The 19,774-nt window shown below is 46.0% G+C and overlaps 2 protein-coding genes and 2 long non-coding RNA genes across 7 annotated transcripts; 2 read left to right on the plus strand and 2 right to left on the minus strand.

Moving 5' to 3' along the window:
- Positions 1 to 830: 830 nt before the first annotated feature.
- Positions 831 to 3,518, minus strand: LOC125516298. The gene is made up of 4 exons (XR_007287338.1): positions 2,902 to 3,518; positions 2,590 to 2,811; positions 2,294 to 2,495; positions 831 to 1,330 (listed from the first exon to the last, which is right to left on the minus strand). It is a non-coding gene; the product is annotated as an uncharacterized LOC125516298 (long non-coding RNA).
- A 401-nt stretch (positions 3,519 to 3,919) lies between these two features.
- On the plus strand, positions 3,920 to 5,267 carry LOC125513732 (wall-associated receptor kinase 2-like). Its single transcript, XM_048678909.1, has 3 exons — positions 3,920 to 4,081; positions 4,138 to 4,218; positions 4,365 to 5,267. The coding sequence occupies exons 1-3, from the start codon at positions 3,920 to 3,922 to the stop codon at positions 5,196 to 5,198; spliced, it is 1,077 nt and encodes a 358-aa protein (XP_048534866.1). The 3' UTR covers positions 5,199 to 5,267.
- Positions 5,268 to 5,498: 231 nt separating this feature from the next.
- LOC125516782 (probable LRR receptor-like serine/threonine-protein kinase At3g47570) lies at positions 5,499 to 9,439 on the minus strand. Of its 2 annotated transcripts, none has more exons than XM_048682096.1 (4): positions 9,292 to 9,439; positions 9,038 to 9,153; positions 6,186 to 8,920; positions 5,499 to 6,092 (listed from the first exon to the last, which is right to left on the minus strand). In XM_048682096.1, exons 3-4 carry the CDS (start codon positions 8,869 to 8,871, stop codon positions 5,725 to 5,727), a joined length of 3,054 nt encoding a protein of 1,017 aa, XP_048538053.1. In that variant the 5' UTR covers positions 8,872 to 8,920; positions 9,038 to 9,153; positions 9,292 to 9,439; the 3' UTR covers positions 5,499 to 5,724. The 2 variants fall into 2 exon arrangements, with proteins under 2 accessions (XP_048538053.1, XP_048538054.1); XM_048682097.1 differs by having other exon boundaries at positions 6,186 to 7,646; positions 7,773 to 9,153.
- Positions 9,440 to 12,392: 2,953 nt separating this feature from the next.
- Positions 12,393 to 19,488, plus strand: LOC125513091. 3 transcript variants are annotated; one of them, XR_007285666.1, is made up of 5 exons: positions 12,393 to 16,424; positions 17,110 to 17,154; positions 17,235 to 17,312; positions 18,973 to 19,153; positions 19,251 to 19,488. It is a non-coding gene; the product is annotated as an uncharacterized LOC125513091 (long non-coding RNA). The 3 variants fall into 3 exon arrangements; XR_007285667.1 differs by lacking the exon at positions 17,235 to 17,312 and having other exon boundaries at positions 12,395 to 13,110; positions 16,209 to 16,424; XR_007285665.1 differs by lacking the exon at positions 17,235 to 17,312 and having other exon boundaries at positions 12,402 to 16,424.
- Positions 19,489 to 19,774: the final 286 nt, after the last annotated feature.

Below are 19,774 nucleotides of genomic sequence, written 5' to 3' on the forward strand. Positions count from 1 at the left end.
TTGCTGCTTGAGCCGCACCGCCCCTTGAGGCGTGCAGCCCACTCTTCCTCCGTCATCAGGAGCCGGCCGACGCCGGTCTCAGCCTGCTCGAGATCATATCTCTCCTCAGCGGCCTTGAGCCGCCCGGTGAGCTCCTCCACCCATAAATTGTCCAAATCGACGAGAGTTTCAATTGAGAGTGCGATTTGAGAGTACCTCTTGGGGACGACGGAGAGAAACTTGCGCACAACCCGCTTCTCGGGCACAGTTTCTCCGAGCTGTGCCATCTGGGCCACCATGTTTGAGATCCTCATGGCGAAATCATCGACGGTCTCGCCGTCGGCGAAGCGGATGTCGTTGTATTGCTTGGAGATGGTCGCGAGCTTAGCCTCGCGGACGCGCGCCACACCTAGACGCATCGTCTTGACAGTGTCCCACGCCTCCTTCGCCGTGGCCTTGCCGGCGAGGGTGGGCGCCATCTCCGCTGGCACCCCGCGTAGGATTGCTTCGAGCGCCAGCCGGTTGTCGCTGCGCTCCGCCGTGCCCGTCTGCACGGCGTCCCAGAGGTAGCGGCCCTCCATCATGACCCGCATGAGAACGGCCCAGTCGGTGTAGTTGGTTCGGGTCAGCTGCGGCCATGCCGCGCCGCCGATGTCGCGCGCCATCCGCGCCGTGGGTCTCTCTGCCACAGCAAGCTCGTTGCCGTCGGAGACCCGTGCCCGTGGAGTGGCCGGCGACTTGCTACCACCGAAATCGTCAGGGCCTGCCATTCCCAAGGTCAGGAACCGGCTCTGATGCCAATTGTCGGAGTTGAGACGACGAACTAGCTAAACCGAGGTGGAAGACGAGGGTTTTGCCTGCGCAAACTTGCCGCAGTTTTCTGCTTTACTGATCCACCTTTTATGCGAGATTACAATGAAAGAAACGGGGCTCGTGGCCTCCGGACTGTGCGCCACTCCTCTCCACAACGTTCGTGCCATCCCACGAACAGATTAGAGGGCGCAGGACTCGGACTCGATCGCTGCCAGACGAGCTATTCCCGCGGCAACGCTAACTGACGAAACTGAAGAAACAAACACCTGAGCTATCTGAACTAACTGAATCTCTGAACTAACTGAAACTTAACAAGCAAGGTTTATTCTAACAAATCCGCTGACAGATGCAAATTGCATTGACACAAACTGGAGCCCACGCAAGTGCCAAAAGTAGCACGTGTGTATGGCAAAGCTTCGAGAACATCCAGTATTCCCGCTGAAAGCATGAGCAGATCCATGTCCGAGCCTCCATCGCTGTAATCTGGTATCCCATTCTCATCCTTGTCTAACCTTTGTCCTCCAAAAATCAAAGTGTCCTGAACCAAAACAGAAAGAATTCGATTCATTTACTTTTAGCAACATGTAACAGAAAGCCTACTAAATCTTCCTTTGGTGGAATCTGCACTTTCATCTACCCAGAAAGGAACAATTTTGCACAATAAAGAACACAGACGTCAAGGACTAATATAAATGAAGTGAGATATTCATTCCATAAATAAGTGAAATTAACATGTCATACATATCTGCTCCTTAGTATAAGTACCTACTCCTACTTAATGCCCAACAGTACAGTCTTAGAAAAATGAAGGGAAAAGGGAATAAGTTTAGAACTGAAGTATGCTTGAAGCCCAACAGTACAGTATGTCTGAAGCCAACAATCCAATGACCCTGCATAAGAAATAATTATTGAATATTTTTTCTGACCTGATGCAGGGTCATGGGATTGTTGGCGGCTAGAAGACGGCGCAAGGTAGTTGCTCGTTGTATAAAATACACATTAAGAAGAGTCAACCCACTCATAGTTCTACAATGGCAGGGGCAAATCAAAATGGATAGAAGAATTAGTACAATCCTAAAATCTGGAATGCAAATTGCTTCTTCAAACAACTGGGCTTATTAACTCAATTATACACAGTCACACTTGCTCGGAGATTAGATAAATCACAGATGTAAGCAATATAAAGAGGCTCAAACATTAAATAAAACAGGAATGTAAGAAATATGAAGTGCAGGTCTCTGTACACCTCACACTTCTCATTTGTAGTGCACAAGTCGTCGGATGGTTCAAAGGGGGATATAATACAAAAGCAAGACAGGAATACAAGGTGCAGGTTTCTGTACACCTCACACTTATCATCTGTAGTGCACAAGTCATCGGATGGTTCAAAGAAGGATGAAATATAAAAGCAAGGCAGGTTTAGGTAACACATTCAAGTGTGATTATTAATGTATCATCACACACTACAAAATATAATTATTGACTCGATAGCCGGACCTACCTGGCATATCAAGAACAGCCTCAAATTCTGAAGAAATGGGGCATCATCCGGGGGTAAGTATGCCGATCATATCCTCACAATAGATCTGGACTTTTTCTTTTTCCAACTAAACTGATAACTTTGTGTTATCTATCAGATACGAGAGGTAGTAAGATAAGACCAAAAGTATCTCTTCTTGAATTCCATTCTCGGTAGTAACAATCTGGGAGAGAAAAACCATATCATTTATATTTCCTTGAAGTATGAAAATAATGCAGTAATGTGAAGGAAAAATTCACAGAACCTGGAGTTCTCACCTAGGTCTTAAAAAACATCTATTGCTCTCAACCTGTCCGCACCATTCTAAAACTTCCACTCTCTGCAGCAAAAACAAAAGGAAACCACCAAACTGAGTATTGCATCAACCACGAAACAATAATCTAGAAAGGTAATGGAATTGAGGACACGCCCCTACGGAAGATCCCATTTGAACAATTAAACCAGCAGCTGCAAAATTGTACATCATTAGACCCTGCTTCCTGCAAGCAATTCATCAAGCACTCCATGAGCACAAAAAAATGAATCATTAGGAGAGAGATGGAAAAGAGTGGTGGAGAGGATAAGCATACCTGTAGCAGAGCCCGCTGTCACCATTGGTGTAGGAACCTCCTCGACATCAAACCCTAGAAATGAAATAGAATGAAATTAATCAAGAGAGGAAGGAATCAGAACAAGGATCTCGCATGGGGAGGCAGAAGGCAGCGTCGTGCTCCAACGGATGGGGCTGGTAGGAGGCCGAGACGAGGTCCTCATCGGTGAGCTGGAAAAGTTGGAGACGAGCAGGATGGTTCCAGACGCGGATCGAGGTGATTCCGAAGGTGAGAGCACCTCCACGAGCGCCTCCATGGTGCAGCACATGCCGGAGCTCCACGAGCAACCGCGGCTGGCAGGGCGCGCCGGCGCTCCGTGCTCTCCTGCGGGCTTGGCTCCTTCTCCATCGCACCCCCTCTTCTCCACTTCACGTCCCTCCTCCTTCCTGGTTCTCCACTCGGCGGAGCGTCGGGAGTTGGCGAGGGCGGGGCCGAAGACGGGGGAGAAGGAGGGAGGGCGGCGGCCTAGGGGAGAGGCGGCTGCTTGGGGGAGAGGCAACGGATTGAGGAGGCGGGGATTGGGGGAGACCGGGGAAAGAGGAGGCAGCGAATTGGGGGGAAAAGAGGAGCAAGCAGGACAAAAAACGACGCCCACCCACGAGACCGACAGATGGGCCCGGCGCGGCTGAAGCGGAAGGGCTGCCGCTGGGTGCAAGAAGAACGGTAAAAAATGCCCTGCGAACCCACGATCGCTCCTGCCAACCCACGTTCTATCGCCGCTGCTTTTTTCTATCGAAACACAGGCGTGCACACACCGTGTGGCTGCGAGGCTGGCCCATCTGTCATCAACTCTGGCCTGATTACGCAGCGTACGCAAAAACGAACGCCCAGATTTTCACCACAGCGATGGAAGGTACATCGACAGTGGACACCGATGCATATTGTGCGAGCAGGATCGGTTTAAAACCACGATGGCGCTGGTTTAGCGGGTACTCTAGGAGGCTTTATATGTTCAACAAGGGAGAATGCAGCACCTCATCATAAGCGATAGCACACCATGGCCACGTCCAGCTCCCAATTCCTTTTCCGGATGCTGCTTCCAGTCCTCCTTGTAGTCATCCTTGCCGCCGCGGCCAAAGGGCAGCGCCCGGATTGCCGCGACAAGTGCGGCAACATCAGCATCCCCTTCCCGTTCGGCATATCAGTCGAGGTCTTCTGCGTATGGATTTCTCTAGAACGCCGTTCGCTGTGTCATCCAAGCGTAATGTTCTCCAGGGCGTCGGCTGGGTAGTTGACGCTCGTTTGAGTTACGAACCTTACTTCTCGGCGGCGGCGGCGGACGGGTTCCCTTGCAGTGTACCAAAGAGCAACTACCTGGATAGGCCGGCCGGGACGAACGGGTCGTGCGTGGCCTCGCAGAGCTGCTGCATGGCCCCCTTCCCGCCTGACAACGGCCCCAACGAAATTATCACCTTATCGGTGCAAGGAAATGACAAGAATAGGTGGTGGGAAACCTACCCGTGCAAGAGAAGAAGAAGATGAAGGAATTCTACAAAAATAATGGCGGCCCTCTAATAGAGAAGGCAACAGGCATTAAAATTTTCAAAAAGGGGGAGCTCGAGCCAATTTTAAAGAATAGCAACATAATTGGAAAAGGTGGATTTGGTGAAGTTTACAGGGGTCTTCTTAATAATAAAGAAGTTGCAATAAAGAAGCCAATTAATGGTAGCGTGCGAGAGAATAAACAAGTTGCAAACGAAGTCATCATCCAATCTCAAGTCATCCACAAGAACATTGTTAGGCTCATTGGTTGTTGCCTTGAAGTTCAAGCCCCCCTGCTGGTCTACGAGTTTATCTCCCAAGGTAGACTCCATGACATTCTTCACAACAACAATAACAAGGTGGCTCTCAACCTGGATTCACGTTTAAGTATTGCTGCACAGTCAGCGGATGGTCTAGCCTATATGCACTCACAAGCAAACACTAGAATTCTGCACGGTGATGTCAAACCAGCAAATATACTCTTGGATGAGAACTTTGCACCCAAAATTTTAGACTTTGGCATATCTAGGTTGCTTGCAATAGATAAACAACACACTGCATCAACCATCGGTGACGTGAATTATATGGATCCAGTATATCTACAACAAGGCCTACTCACCGAAAAAAGTGATGTCTACAGTTTTGGAGTTGTGATCCTGGAGCTTATTAGCAGGAGGAAGGCCATACATTCTGATAACAATAGCTTGGTAAAGTGTTTCCTTGAAGCGCATAAGGAAGAGAAGAAAGCGACAGAGTTTTTTGACGAGGAAATTGCAATTGCAGAAGATTTATAGCTTCTTGATAGTCTAGCAGGTATGGCCGTGCAATGCCTTAGCCTTGATGTAGATCAAAGATCCACGATGACGGAGGTAGCTGAGCAGCTACACAAACTGAGTAGGTCTCGTAATGTGTAAGATGTTTGTCACTATGCTACATTTGACAAAACCCTCCGTTGGTTCCGTTAAAAAATTGTAACTGCGCTTCTATGGTGGCCGAATGCTCGGACGCTGCATTTGTACTTGTGATTCTAAGGTTTTGTAACCATATGTGTCAAAGCACTTCATTTTTACCAAATATGTAACCATGCAAAACTATTGGCTCCAAACAACATGTTTTTTCAAAAGAGAGTGCACACGACATTCATAATATTGGTTCACGGAAATGATAGTCATCTCTGTTTTTCAGCGCAATATCTCGGCTGCTGCAGTACAGAGAGGGTTCGGTTTTGTAAATCCATGTCGTTACACACACAATGCAATAAAATATCAAACATACGACAGCTTACTTATTCAGGTAGCTAATACCAACATAACTGCTTCTTCAATTTCCTCTGAGATATGCATCTCTGATGCCATGTAAGTTCGCAACCACCTCTTGCATGTTGGTGCGTTCATGCGGAGAAGGCTTCGTGCAAGAAAGGCCAACGTTTAGCATAGATAGCAGAGAGCGTACACCTTTTTCCTTCAAGGCTGTTGGAGTTTCTTGGCAAAGCTCCAACTCTTGTACGAGCTGAGGATCGACAATCTCCATTACCCTATCAGGGAAGCTGATCTCTGTTAACTTCACAATGCTCAGTCCATCCTTAAACATGTCATCAGTTGGCCTTCTCCGAAGGAATATTTCGAGAAGGACGACACCAAAGCTGTAAACATCCGCGGCAGTTGAAACTTGACCACCCCCTGCGTATTCTACAGAATGAATGAATAACAAAAGGAGTTAATTTCGCTTTAACACATATGCAGAAAAGCTAAAGCAACACGAGATATAAAAAAGGCCATTACCTGGAGCAGCATATCCGATCGTTCCCATTAGTCCAACCGAAGAAGAGCTTGGGTTAGCAAGAGATGACATCGCGGAACCAACTTTGAATCTTACTAAGCCAAAGTCTCCAACATGAGCTGTCATATTGTCATCCAATAGAATGTTGCTAGGCTTCAGATCACAATGAACCATTGTTCCTTGGTTGTTATGGTGTAGGTACTCCATTGCATCCGCTACATCCACCACGATGCTCATCCTTTGACTCATTGTAAGAAGGTCCAAATCTGAAGAGCCTTCATAGTCTATAGTTGAATATAATAGATTATGTAAGTCTCCTCGTGGCATGAACTCATACACCAGGGCCTTGAAATCATTACCAGTAGAATCAATGCTTGAGCACGCAGTTAGGATAGGGACCAGATTACGATGCCGCACATTTCTCAACACATTACATTCTGCAATGAAGCTCTTGTGTGCTCCTCTTGTCTCTAAGTTGAAGACTTTTATGGCAACCTCAATTTCATCTTCAACTAGTTTTCCTCGATATACAGAACTGTATCTCCCGCAGCCAATTAAGTTGCGCGTTGAGAATCCCGCTGTCGCTCTGGCTAGATCACTAAAAGAAATCTTGGGAAATTTTGTAGCAAATGGTGGTACAGATATAGATTTGCTCTTGTGCTTTCCTCTCCATATCAATATGCCAAATATGACCATAGCAAGTAAAACCATACTGGTTATTGGGATAACTACTTTGAGCACTAAAGATTCATTGTTTCTACTTGAATTTGAAGGCGTAACAACGCATGCTTGCATGTGTAACTCTGATGGCCCACCACACAGTCCCTGGTTCCCCTCAATACGAATGGCAGTTGCATTCTTGAATATCCCTTTTGCTGGAACCTCGCCTTGAAGATGGTTGAATGACAAATCTAGTTTCTCAAGATGTTGTAGGTTGCCAAGAGATAGTGGTATTGATCCAGTTATGTTATTGCTAGAACAGTTCAAAAATTTGAGGCTGGTTATGTGGTCTAATGAAGAGGGAATACTGCCACCGAAAATATTTGAGTCTAACTTAATGTCTTCTAAACTTTCACAATCACCCAGAGTTTTGGGAATATCACCGGATAGTTTGTTTGATGAAAGTACCAAATGTACGAGTTGTTTGGCATTGCCAATGTCGGTAGGAAGTTGTCCATCTAGATTGTTGAAAGAAAAATCAATCTGAAATATTGTTGGGATTTTAAAGATCTCTAATGGAACCCTACCATGAAGATTGTTGTTGGAAATGTCCAAATTTTGAAGCGTCGAAAAGTTTCCAAAGCTTGCTGGTATGTGACCAATGAACTGGTTCGAGGATAGATAGAGCTCTCCCAATTGAGACAAGTTTGACAAGGATGACGGAATGACCCCCGTAAAGAAGTTTCCTTCTAAACCTAATTGCTGCAAAATCTTGACAGATCCAATCCACTCTGGAACCACACCTGTAAATTGATTCATCCCCAATGTTAGAATAAACAAGTTGCGAAGGTTTGCTATGCCGGAAGGAAAATCCCCTGATAGTTGATTTTCTGCCAAGTATATCTCCTGGAGTTGATTCGAAAGGTTACCTAATGAATTTGGTACATGCCCCGATAGGCGATTCCGACTAACGGAGAACATCTGTAGGTCCGTGGAATTGCCTAAGCTGTCCAAAAACTCCCATTCTTCCCTGCTATGTGCTTGGAGTTGATTCTTTTCAAGATTCAACGACGAGAGCTGGGTAAGTTTGCCAATAGTGGTGGGCACCAACCCGGTGAAGTTGTTACCTGAAAAATCAACATCGTATAGATTGGAAGCATTACTTAATGAACTAGGAATGTGCCCGCCTAGAAAGATGTTGCCACCCAAAAAAAGTGTCTGGAGATTGTGGAGAGCGGTACAGAGATTTGGTGGCAGATCTCCACTTAAACCGTTGAGACCAAGGTCAAGGTCAATGAGAGTAGAAAGATTCAAGATGGCTTGTGGAAAACTGCCTGCCAGTTGATTGCCACCTGCATACAGGTACTGCAAGCTGGGCAGATCTGCAAACTCACTTGGGATATTTCCTTTGATTTGATTATTCAGGCAGCTAATGGTGGTTAGTGTTGTTATATTGACAACAGAAGCTGGGATGGTGCCAGTAAGGTTATTAGTCCCAACACGCAGCACCTGAAGGACAGGAGGCAACTCAGTAGGAAATTGGCCAACTAGATGGTTGTGTGAAACATCCAGCACCCTGAGCTTTGAGCAGTTTGCAAAACTCGGTATCCTTCCTTGTAGCATGTTATTTCTCAAGCGGAGGGTTTGGAGACAACGCAGGTGACCGAGGGAGGGTGGAATCTCCCCGGTGAGTGTGTTTTCCACCAGGGCTAGAGAATGCAGGAACGATAGGTTCCCAAGTGAAGGAGATATCTGTCCTACCAAACCTCGACTTGTAAGGTTTAGAGAACTGACACGATGTGGCAGAGTCTTCACCCTGCACAAGACACCTTCCCAATTACAGAAGTGGATGCTATTGTTCCAGGACATGAAGGCCTGGTGTGGATCCAGACTGATTGCATCCTTGAACTGAAGCAGCGATAGCCGATCTGTCTCATTTGCATATAAGGATCTGCCACTGACGACATAATGTGCACTGTAAGCTACCAATACCAATAGAAGTAGCTGCCCGACTGTCGTAGCTTCCATTGCCGATAGCTATGTGTGTTAGTCGAATTAGATCAATCTTCAGTGTTCTCTATGTATGCATAAATAAAGACGAGGAGAATTTCAAAGTCAGTAACTAATATATTTTTCATCATTGTTCATCGACCGTGTTGTCAAATAAAATCACGTCGCAGTCATGCGAGCTCACCGTCTCCTATAGGAGTCACATCGCGCACCGGTGCTTAATTTTGGCCTGGCTCATCGCGCACAATCACCTTTTTCCAACCATGTCCAGCTGCACATTGAATCTTCGATATCCTCTTTCTATGCATACATACATAAGAACACAGAGAATTTTAAAATTGTTGATAAGTATATGTCACACTCCAGATAGATATTCATCAATACATGCATGGATCAGTTTTAAAAAAATGCATGCATGGATCGTGCTGTATGAATTACCTAGGGATTATTTCTTCTCCTTCTTCTTCTTCCGTGCGTATACTCTAGCGCTTGCTTTCCTGGCCGGAACAGAAGAGCTAGCTAGCTACCGGCGCCGAAGGGCAGAGAGAGGAGCGAGAACAATGCATGTGTGTGTGTGCAGGTTTGCTGTGTGGAGTGTTTGCCTCACCTCCACCATGGCGGCCTTGATTTATAGGAACGATGTCGACACATGTTTGGTGGGTCTTTGTCGTTTGATTTACTAAGCAGTTCCATAGTGGTCTTATGAGTGTAGTGCGTGGCCAACAATCGGTAGTGCTGGGAGCACTAATGTGGTCAGGTTAATGCATTTGCGCCTTCCACACCGATGGAAAAGGCTTCTTAGTTGGGTTGGGTCAGTTCCCACTTGTAGGGGTAAAAATCAATGAATGGAACATATGTCCCGATTTCCCACTATCCATGTCTGGTTTTGACTTCTACGCACCAGATTCTGACCCCGACTGAACATTCTAGCATGTAGAGATGTTTTCGCGAATACGCCAAAGCTTGCGTATGATTTCATTGATACAAGGAAATAGAATTTAGTACAATGGAATGCAACACATGGCACAAACACAGGAAGGCGTGGACATGACATCCGGAGCAGAGAGACAAAGGATGCTCGGCCCAAACAGAGGATACAACACAACAAAATTCACCAATCCTGAAACTAGAGGGGCATGCCGAACTAGCATTACATCTAACATCTCCAAAAGCAACACCGGGGACGCTGCGAGCAAGCAAGATAGCACCAACAAGAAGGTGAACGATGCTGTGATGCTGCCACCATCTGATCCGAAGTACCAGATCTAGGGTTTCCCCCCGTGCTTGTAGTGGGGCATGAATCAAAGCCATGGCAACGCCTCCAAGAAGGGGAATGACACCCGCGAGTGTTGCCGCTGCCAGCAACGACATGCTGTGCAGAGCTTTCGCTCTGGCCTGAGTCCACGCGAGGTCACTGGTTGAGCCCGCCGCCACAGAAGGAACGGGTGGGGTTGTGCCTGCTACCGGAGGGTGGCACCGGGCACCGCCGGGAACGCAAGCTTTGGATCTGGCTCAAGGTGGAGGCATGGAGGTGGACGGGGTCGAGGAGGCGGCGAGGCAAAGAGAGACGTTGTGGGGAACACGACAGCGGCCGACGACACCGACAATCCAGGATCCGGGGCGGTACGCAAATCTTAGCAACTGGGATCGAAGCCGCTGGGATGTCCACGAGACGAAGAAGCTGGAGAGAATGCAACAATCTGATCGTCGAGGTCGGAGCCACGCCGGCAGAGGGCACCGACAAGCCAAGGATGCTGGAAGATTCAGATCCAGGGCCACCGGGATCGGAGTAGCGCCGACAAAGAATCCGCCGCGCGCCCTCGTGCGCCTGCCATGTCACAAGACCAGCTCGCCGCTAATGGCAGCTGCCGGTGGGGAAGTAACCACCATCAACTCACAAAGCCACCGTGCCGGAGCCTTCACCGTAGCTCGGGAACAGGCACTGCAACCCATGCCAGAGTAGCAGAGGTGGATGTAGTGGCCGAAGGGAACCGCCCTGTGCCACGCCAAGACCGGATCTGGGGGAGGGGTGGAGGGATGCGCCGCAGCCGAGAGGGTCGCATAACAGGAAGGGCCAGGAACACTGGAGCTACCACTGGTACTGCCGCCCCGGTAGCAAGGACGCCGGAGTGGTAGACCGAATGACATATCTGCGGGGAGGGCCGAAGCCACTTCGACAAAGCCAGAGTCGTGACCAGGACCTAGGCAGACGTGACCGCAGCCGCCAGCCGCTCGGGCTACAGGACCGTTGTGTCGCCCGACAAATCAGCAGGGAAGGGCTGAAGCAGAGGCTGCCGACGATGGAACCCGGGTCGAGGGAGGAGCGGGAGAGGAGGAAGCCGAGCAGGTGCACCCCGCCACCACCTCCCTTGGGGGCCGAACAGGCTTCTTAACCGGTCCCCTCTTCGCGAGGAGAATGGAGGGGATGGGAGGGGGGCGACGCGTTTTGTTTCTTCGCGAACGGTAATCATCCTAGCATGTAGAGATTGAACAGAACAGAACGTCTGAAATGATGTGATATGGTATAACGGAAACTTGTGATGTGGATTGCGTCTGTTTTATTCTGCAAAGTTACAGGTAAATTTGACGAATGTCAATTTGGAAGGGGCACTGGTGACACGTGTGACGAAAGGCTAGAAACACGTACGCAGTTGGGGTTTACATCCTGCAGAATAAGGGATAAATTACGGAGATTTTTTTTTTTGAAATGGAACACTTGTTTTCCATCTATTACACTGCAGAATTAGAGACCTTTTACGGTACATCAAGATAATTTGAACCGTTCATTTTTGTGGTTAGAGGGCCCAGATTTGCCAACACCACTGCAGATTTTCCGTAGTATATTGAATACTTGAGGGCATTTTCGGTAGTTTATCAATCATATAGGCAGATTCAGGCAAGCAGATTCATGTGTGCATATGTCAGTCGGAATCGATCTAGCGAACGGAAGCGATCAACCTGCGGGCTGCTGTGTACGTGCACGTTCAACCTACATACGTGTACCTGATTGCGTCGTACAGCTTGGGGCAGGAACAGTCAGCTTACTTCATCCTCCTCGTCACCGCGCCGGAAGTAATCCAAGATAGCCTGGTACAGCTCGTCAAGAAGACGAGCCAGTCATATCCCCTGACACGCCGCAAGGTAGTCCACCTCGCACAAAGAAGTGGCGACAACTTTATGCCTGATCGACTGCTAGCTGGCTAGCCTCATAATAGGTAAACTGTATAATTGCGGGTACACCTAGACAACAGGGTAGAGGTAGGGCCCGAGCACAGCCACTGCACGCCGAACGCCGGTGGGTTGACACCAAGCAGCATGGTAATCACATCCTGGTCGGCGTTTGCGGTGCTCCTCCTGGATGAAGGAGAATGGCTATTGTTAACCCATGTGATTTGAAAACGGAATCGATAACGCCCGAACGTGTTAGATTTTGGCAAATCGCCCCGAACGCTGCATCTGCCATACGATACCTTAGCACGAATCACGGAATAGATCCAGTGGCACGTCATCCTTTTCGATCGTTCGGGCTGTAGCCCCAACGCCCGAACGCTCGAGCACTTCTCTCCCTTATCCTCTCACTCCACCACACTAGCCTTTCCCCATTCTCCTTATCCACTCCTCTCCTGGCTGCTCCCCGGGCCAGCAGCAGCCGTCGACGGGGAGCGCAGCTCGCCTTGTGTCGCGGCAGAGCAGGCGGCGAAACAGCCGGAGGATGATGAAGCTGGTGGAGGCGCGATGTGACGTCAGCGGTGCGTGGTGGCTCGCCGAGGACGATGAAGCGAGTGGAGGCGGCGACTCCCAGGCCAGCGCAGATCAGCGGGGCTCCGACGCCGTGGGAGTTCGTTCCGACGGGGCGCCTGAGGATATGGCTCAGACGGAGGTGGTGCGGCGCGAGCACTCGGCGACTGGGGCACGGCGCGGATGCAGAGCGTGGTTGCGCCTGGAGTGCGAGGAAGCTGGCGGGGGCAGCGGCGCTGAGGCCCGCTAGACTCCGGTGCATATGGCCCTTGGTCGCCGCCATCCGCTGGTCTCTTCGTCCGGCGAATCGACGCCGGATTTGTAGGGTCCAACGGCGCGGGGTGGCTCTGGTGACCTTGCGCAAGGACGGCGCGCGTGGGGAAGACAACCACCATGGCCAACCTAGTAGCGTCCCTGGGGCTCGGGAATCACGATGGGGTTCGAACTACGCGGCCCGTGACGAGGCGGCCGTCGGCGCCAGAGATCGACTCCCCTGGTCAACGTCTCCTTCCTACGAGGGTATGCATATACTGTTGCCTCTACTCTGCTAACGCCATCCTTACATGGAAACCTGCATAAATCATGCTTATTAAGACTAAATTGTGAGTGTTGCTTTACTGGACAAGAAGAGATTATTCTTCAGAGAATTATGGCGTTTCTTTTGGTTTGTAACCATCATCAATAACACATGGGCAACTATTCAGTAATCTGTGTACCTTACCCTACTTCCTCCTTTTTGCACTTGCACTGATATGTGGATTCCTCAAATTTTGAAGCAGCCTGAACGTTACCATCAGATTCTAATTCACTTTGCATGTCTCAAATTCTGTTGTATTTTTTCCTAGCTGATTTCCGAGTCAAGTTGTGATAAAGTAGTTAGCTTAGCTATGTACTGAAGTTTGTTTAGTTTGGTGTGTACCCGAGGTTCTGCTTAAAATAGTTACCATTGTATTAGACATATATTTGACATCTTATTTAGCAAGATATTCCTCGAGAATAGACACAGTTTCCATCTTGTCAACTACAACTCCTACGTACATTTTTTGCCTCCAAAATCGCCATGTCTCACTATACATTTTTTCTTAAATTTGCCCTCTCACTGTAAAACTTTCCTTAAATTTTCTTGGAAGATGGCAAATATACTTATCGAATCATTGCAAATTTTAGTTCTCGTATCATGAAAATACAATATTTGCTTGCCATGGCAACTTTTGATTTTTGGATCATGGCGCATTTTTACTGTTTTCTACCATGACAGTTTTTTGGTAGACCATGGAAACAAATCTTATACTTTTTGCCATGTAAGCATCAAACATTTAGTTAATTGATCATGGCAAATTTAGTTAACACATCATAACAAACTTGCTTCCTGGAAGATGGCAAATATAGTTATCGTATCATGGCAAATTTAGTTCTCGGATCATGGCAAATTAATTGCTTTCTTGCCATGGCAACTTTTGATTTTTTTGAAATTGTCGTTGTAATTCTTTAAATTGTCAAAAACAACACAAAATAGCAAATATTGCCATGGCAAGTTTTGCTAAATATTTTACCTTTATTAACATGGCTAGTTTACCTAAATCCCCATGGCAATTTTTTTAACTTTTATTGCCATGGCAAGTTACTATTTATTTGCCATGGCAAATTTACCTTTTATTAGCATGGCAAATTTATCTAAATCCCCATGGCAATATCTAAGTTTTATTGCCATGGCAAGTTTTTACTATTTATTTGACTTTTATTAACATGGCAAATTTACCTAAATCCCCATGGAAATATCAAACTATTATTGCCATTGCAAGTTTTACTATTTATTTGCCATGGATAATATACCTTCATTAACATGGCAAATTTACCTAAATCCCCATGGCAATATTTAACTTTTATTGCCCTGGCAAATTTTACTTTTTATTTGCTATGGTTAATTTACCTTTATTAACATGGAAAATTTACCTAAATTCCCATGGCAAATTTTAACTTTTATTGCCATGGCAAGATTTACTATTCATTTGATCTTTGTTAACATGGCAGCTTTTACTTTTATTTTTGCGTGCCAATTATTAATTTTTCTACACCATGGCAAAATTAACCTTTTTATTGCCATGGCAAATTTACCTTTTATTTCCCATAAAAAATTTATTTAATTTACATGGCAATTTTAATTTTTGTCACTCATGGCAAACATACTTCTATGCAGCATGGTAAGTTTTACTTTTATTTTGCCATGGCAAAAATACTTAGAAAACACGGCAATTATTACTAAACAATAGATGATGCATTATTTGTTTTGTGCTTCGGCAAATTTAGATAGTAAAAATAGCACACAAATTTTTAATCCATATTTTTCTTGAAATTATGGTACAGATGCAAACTGCCATGATTTTTTTCCTTTTTGTGCCATTGCATATTTTTTTCTTGCCATCATGGTATAGATGCAAAATTTGTTTATAAAGATGATGGCAATTTTTGGGTTGAAACCATTGGGATTCTTTTAGTAGTATCTTGTTTTCCATTTTTCTATCTATCATGACATTTTTTTTTTGACTTTTTCAGTGATGGCAAATTCATATGCATCCACACTGCACATTTGCCATGTTTTTTATGGGTAAACAACAAAAATTGCCATGGCAAATTCATACATTTTGACATCTTTGCAAATAAGATCTTTCTGGTTCATTCATATTATAGCGGAAGAGTTCTCATTGTTCATTCATATTATTTTATTTTTGCAGCATTTTGTGACTTTTTTTCATTGCATGGAAAAATCTAGCCTTTATTTAGTCACATCCAATAGTGTGTTTTTTTTGTCACAGTAAAAATTGGCACAATCTGGGCTTTTTTTCCCCCATCAAAAAGGCCTCTAGGCCCCCGAGGTAGGGTGTTCGGGCTGGGTGATTCTCGTCCCGAACGCATGCGTTAGGTCGATGCCTTCCACGGGACCGAACGAATCGTTCGATCTGGGGCTCTCCCAGACCGAACGTTCGGCAGTTATCGAGGTCCTTTGAAAAATATATTAGGATGTACCAGTTTTGACATTTTTGGAAAAAGAAAACCCGATGCCTTTCCGAAACCCAACCCTAAATGCCGTGCTATTTTTCAACCTAAAATCTAAAAAATGGCCGGCCGCCAACTAACCAAAACGAGCGGCCGGCTCCTAGCCGCACGATTTCGCTCGAAACCGCTGTGCGTGTGCGCCAGGCGGCACCTGGTCGGGGCGCTCCCATGTACGGTGCGGACACGACTGGCGTTTAGTGGGAGGCGAAAACCACTCGCGTCCGCACTCGTCGCTATCCGCTCGCGTCCCCATCCCCATCCCCCTCGCATTTGTCGCCGCCCCCGCCCCAACTTGCGCCGGCCGCCGCCGCCGCCGCCGACCCACCTCGCATCGACCGATGCGGCCCACGGCGGCCGCGGCAGCTCGGCTGCCACGCCTCCACGCCTCCACGCCGCCGTCTCCCCGTCCGCCACCTCGCCTTCTCCTCTGAATCGAGCCATCGGTCCTCTGCCACGGCGCTCCCCCTCGCCTCGTTAATTACTCACGGAAGGTGTCTTCCCTATCCACGATGCTTCAGCAAGCACTCACTCTATGGTACGTGTCTTGCTTCTATGGAATTTAGTGAGAAAAAATTGAGCCCATCCATGGAGCTATGGAATCTGAAGTGGGAGATGCGGTCCTGAGTTCTATTCTCCATCTGAGTTCGAGGAACTGAAGAAATTTCAAGGAGAATGAAGCCTATGCGTGTGGGTGGTCGCTGCTGTGTTCTCATTCATGGAGTTGTGCGTGTGCACTACTGCTTCCAGCCCCATCCTCTGTGGAGGCTTGCTGCCGCCAGGTATGGTTTTCTCCTGAGTGGTTGGTCCGCTGAATACCAAAGGCTTCTAGTTCTTGTAAGTAAGATTCAGTGAAGATTAGTTGGTATAATTAGTAGTGCCACTTGATTTTGGTTGATGTTGATCTCATCTGGTTGAATCAATGAAAAACAATTGAAGTTCTAAAGATTTTTTGTCACTGATGGTATGATTTTAGGATCCTACTTTTTCAAACTCCATGGATTTGTATTAGATGCAACTTGATTCATCTATTTCTTGCTTAGACTACATTTGTCGTTACGACCGCTCTCGTTGGAACTGCTACTCGGATCATTAGAGCTCAATTCTGTTCAGTACCTCTTTTTTATTGAAAAATATGCAATGCTAAAATCAGTTGACTGTTTTTTAATTTCATTTTTCAGTTGCACACGCTCATTCGTCAGTTGGCTGCATTTGCAGGATAGTTGCACACTTGCACGCTCTAGATCATTTAGTTGGCAGGCCATTTTTTTGCCATGATATGTAAATGGTACACTGCGTCTGCATCACGCAGTTACGATTTTGTTTTTTCTGGTGTGGTATCCCCGGCCAAGTGTTCGTCCAGTTTTTTCAAAGATCACGTGGTGTTTTTTAGTGGAATTTCATGTGCATCACTTGCCCTCCTTATGCTTTTTCCATCTCATATGCGTGTTTTTGGGTTTGTTGCAGTGAAAATGGTTGTAGAAGGGAGATAATTGTGGCCGTGGAGGAGAGGTAAATTTCACGTTTTTTTTCTTCGTGATATGCATGTTTAGGTGTTCATTATAGTTTTCAAAAAGGCGTTTTGGGGATAGATTTGGTGTGGCCAGGTGTTGCGCGGGAGAACCACCACATCGGAGTCGAGCAACCGCCATCTTCAATCCCCATCTCCGGTGAACTTTTCCGCTCAACCCCTGCCTCTAACCAGCTACTCTCCTCCATCCCCGTCCCGGTCATGGAGTCGGAGCAGCAATATGCTAGCTGCACGTCGACTACCAGATAGTTGTCCATCGACTGCTAGACAGTTGGCCGGGATAGAAAAAGTTGCATATCTTACAGCTAGTGGTAGTTAGAGCGGTGAAAACCCCACATCCGACTACTAGGCGGTGGTCGAGGTCTGACTGACAGATCCACGCCTTTTTTCCTTTATTTTTTCTACACAAAGAAACCTGGGATATGATTTTTTACACGGTTGCACAAGAACCAACTAGGTGTTGGCATCCTGAACTTTTATAGTTGCATAAGAATCAATTAGGAGTTGGTATCCTCAACTTTTCAAATAGTTGCACAACAATATCATACGAGTTGGCATCCTCGACTTTCATAGTTGCACCAGAACCATTTGGGAGTTGGCAGTCTTAACTTTTTAAATAGTCCCACAACAATATCACATGAGTTGGCATTATCTACTTAGTTGGCTTTTTTACTTAGTCAGGTTTGTGCAGTTTGCCACAGGGGGGCCGAGGTTTGTGCTTCTGTGTGAGGGTGTTTGTTGGGAGGTGGGAGTTTTGCCCGAGATTTGAGCGATCTTTATGTGCATTTTTTGGGTGGTTTTCATGGGGTGCGACGAGTTGATTATGTTGTTTACACAAACATTTATGCGCACTGGTCTACTTGAATTAAACTAATTGGCTAGTCAGGCTTGTGCAGTTGCACAAGAGTTTATACTTAGTTGGTTTGATTGACTTGTTATTTTTCAGTTGCCAACTTCATATTAAGAGTAGCCATTTTTTTCTGCCCATGTGCAACATTGTTAATACAAGTTGCACAAGGGAACCTAATTACTCACATATAGTATCCAACTAGTTGACATCCTCAGCCTTTTATGTAACTGCGTTGACATCCTCAGCATTTTTTTATCTAGAAGCCTGACCTGAATGTGCAATTTTGCTGGTCATAAAAGCAGAGCAGACATTTTTTATGGCTTCATGAACTGCAATGCAAAGCTGGATTTTCATACAGTTGTGATTAGTACTTTTTCTGCAGAACTCAGTGCATCTAGTATTTTCAACAGCATCAACATCATTTTTATAAACTCGGTTTTTGGTTTGGTGACGGTGTGATGATTTGTTGTCTCGTCATGCAAGTGCGGAATAAGTATTTTCTGACTTGGTATCCTCAAGATTTCTAGTTGCACAAGAGCATCCATTTAGTTGGCATCCTCAGCATTTCTAGTTTCAAGGAACAGTATACAACTAGTTGACATCCTCAGCCTTTCTAGTTGCACAAGAGTATATAATTTAGTCCTATCTCCAAAAAATTTGAGGGTTGCCCAAGAGTATCTTTGGCACCCTTAGACTTTATACTTGCACAGTAGTATGCAATAAGTTGGCATCCTCAGCAATTCTAGTTGCACAATACTTTCTAACTAGTTGACATACTCAAGACTTTTTCTAGTTGCACAAGAGTATCTATTTAGTTGGCATCCTCAGCATTTCTAGTTGCACAATAAACATAATACTGTGTTGGCATCCTAACCTTTTTAATCCAGATTTCTGAAGAAGAACAAATTTTTTTATGCAGTGTTAACTAATCACCTTTTTTCACCTTCAGGATATTGTGCAGGGGGATGAGGGTAATGAAGGAGATAATACAGAACGATAGTCACAAGCTGGTAGGATAAGGGCATCACCTGGGAGGTTGGTGACGTTGAACAATAAGTTGAGCCCATTACAAAAGTCTCACCTCTGCCAGAAGCTGTTTTGGAAGTGGAACAATAAGTTGTGCATTGGAGGTTGGTGTCTCTTGCATAGTTTGTACTAAATAGGTTGCACAGATACAACCCAGTAATTGGTTTATTCCTTTTTCTCACATTTTTTTCTTGTTTTCAGTGATGTACAGGTTCTTTTGGCCAAAGAGTCTGATCTAGATTTGCTGCACATGATTCAAGCTACAATTATTGTACACTACTATTTGGGAAGTAGAAATAAGATTCTGATGTCAGGAAATAGATTTTCATCTTTTTTATGTTTTACTTTTAGTATATAGAACACCATTCCCGCTACTGCTATTTGTGTGAGACAAGACTATTGTACTCTCGTTTATACTATTGTTTCTTTGTGCTTCTTCTGGTTTGGATTCATGTTTTAGTTGCACATATTTACAGCAAAAGTTGGCTTTGGATTCATGTTTAGTTGCACAAATATATGTATATTTTTGAACAGACATCATACATCCATGTCGGTGTGTGTTGGTTGCACACATTTACAGCAAAAGTTGGCTTTTAAAATCCATGATTAGTTTGCACATCTCTTTTCTAGTCTTGGCTGTTTGGTTGCACACATAGCAGGAAAGGTTGGTTCTGGATCCATGTTTTAGTTGGCACAAATATAGGCTTCTATTTGCACACATGGCA

Source organism: Triticum urartu, chromosome 6 (assembly GCF_003073215.2).
Source record: "Triticum urartu cultivar G1812 chromosome 6, Tu2.1, whole genome shotgun sequence".
Lineage (NCBI taxonomy): Eukaryota > Viridiplantae > Streptophyta > Magnoliopsida > Poales > Poaceae > Triticum > Triticum urartu.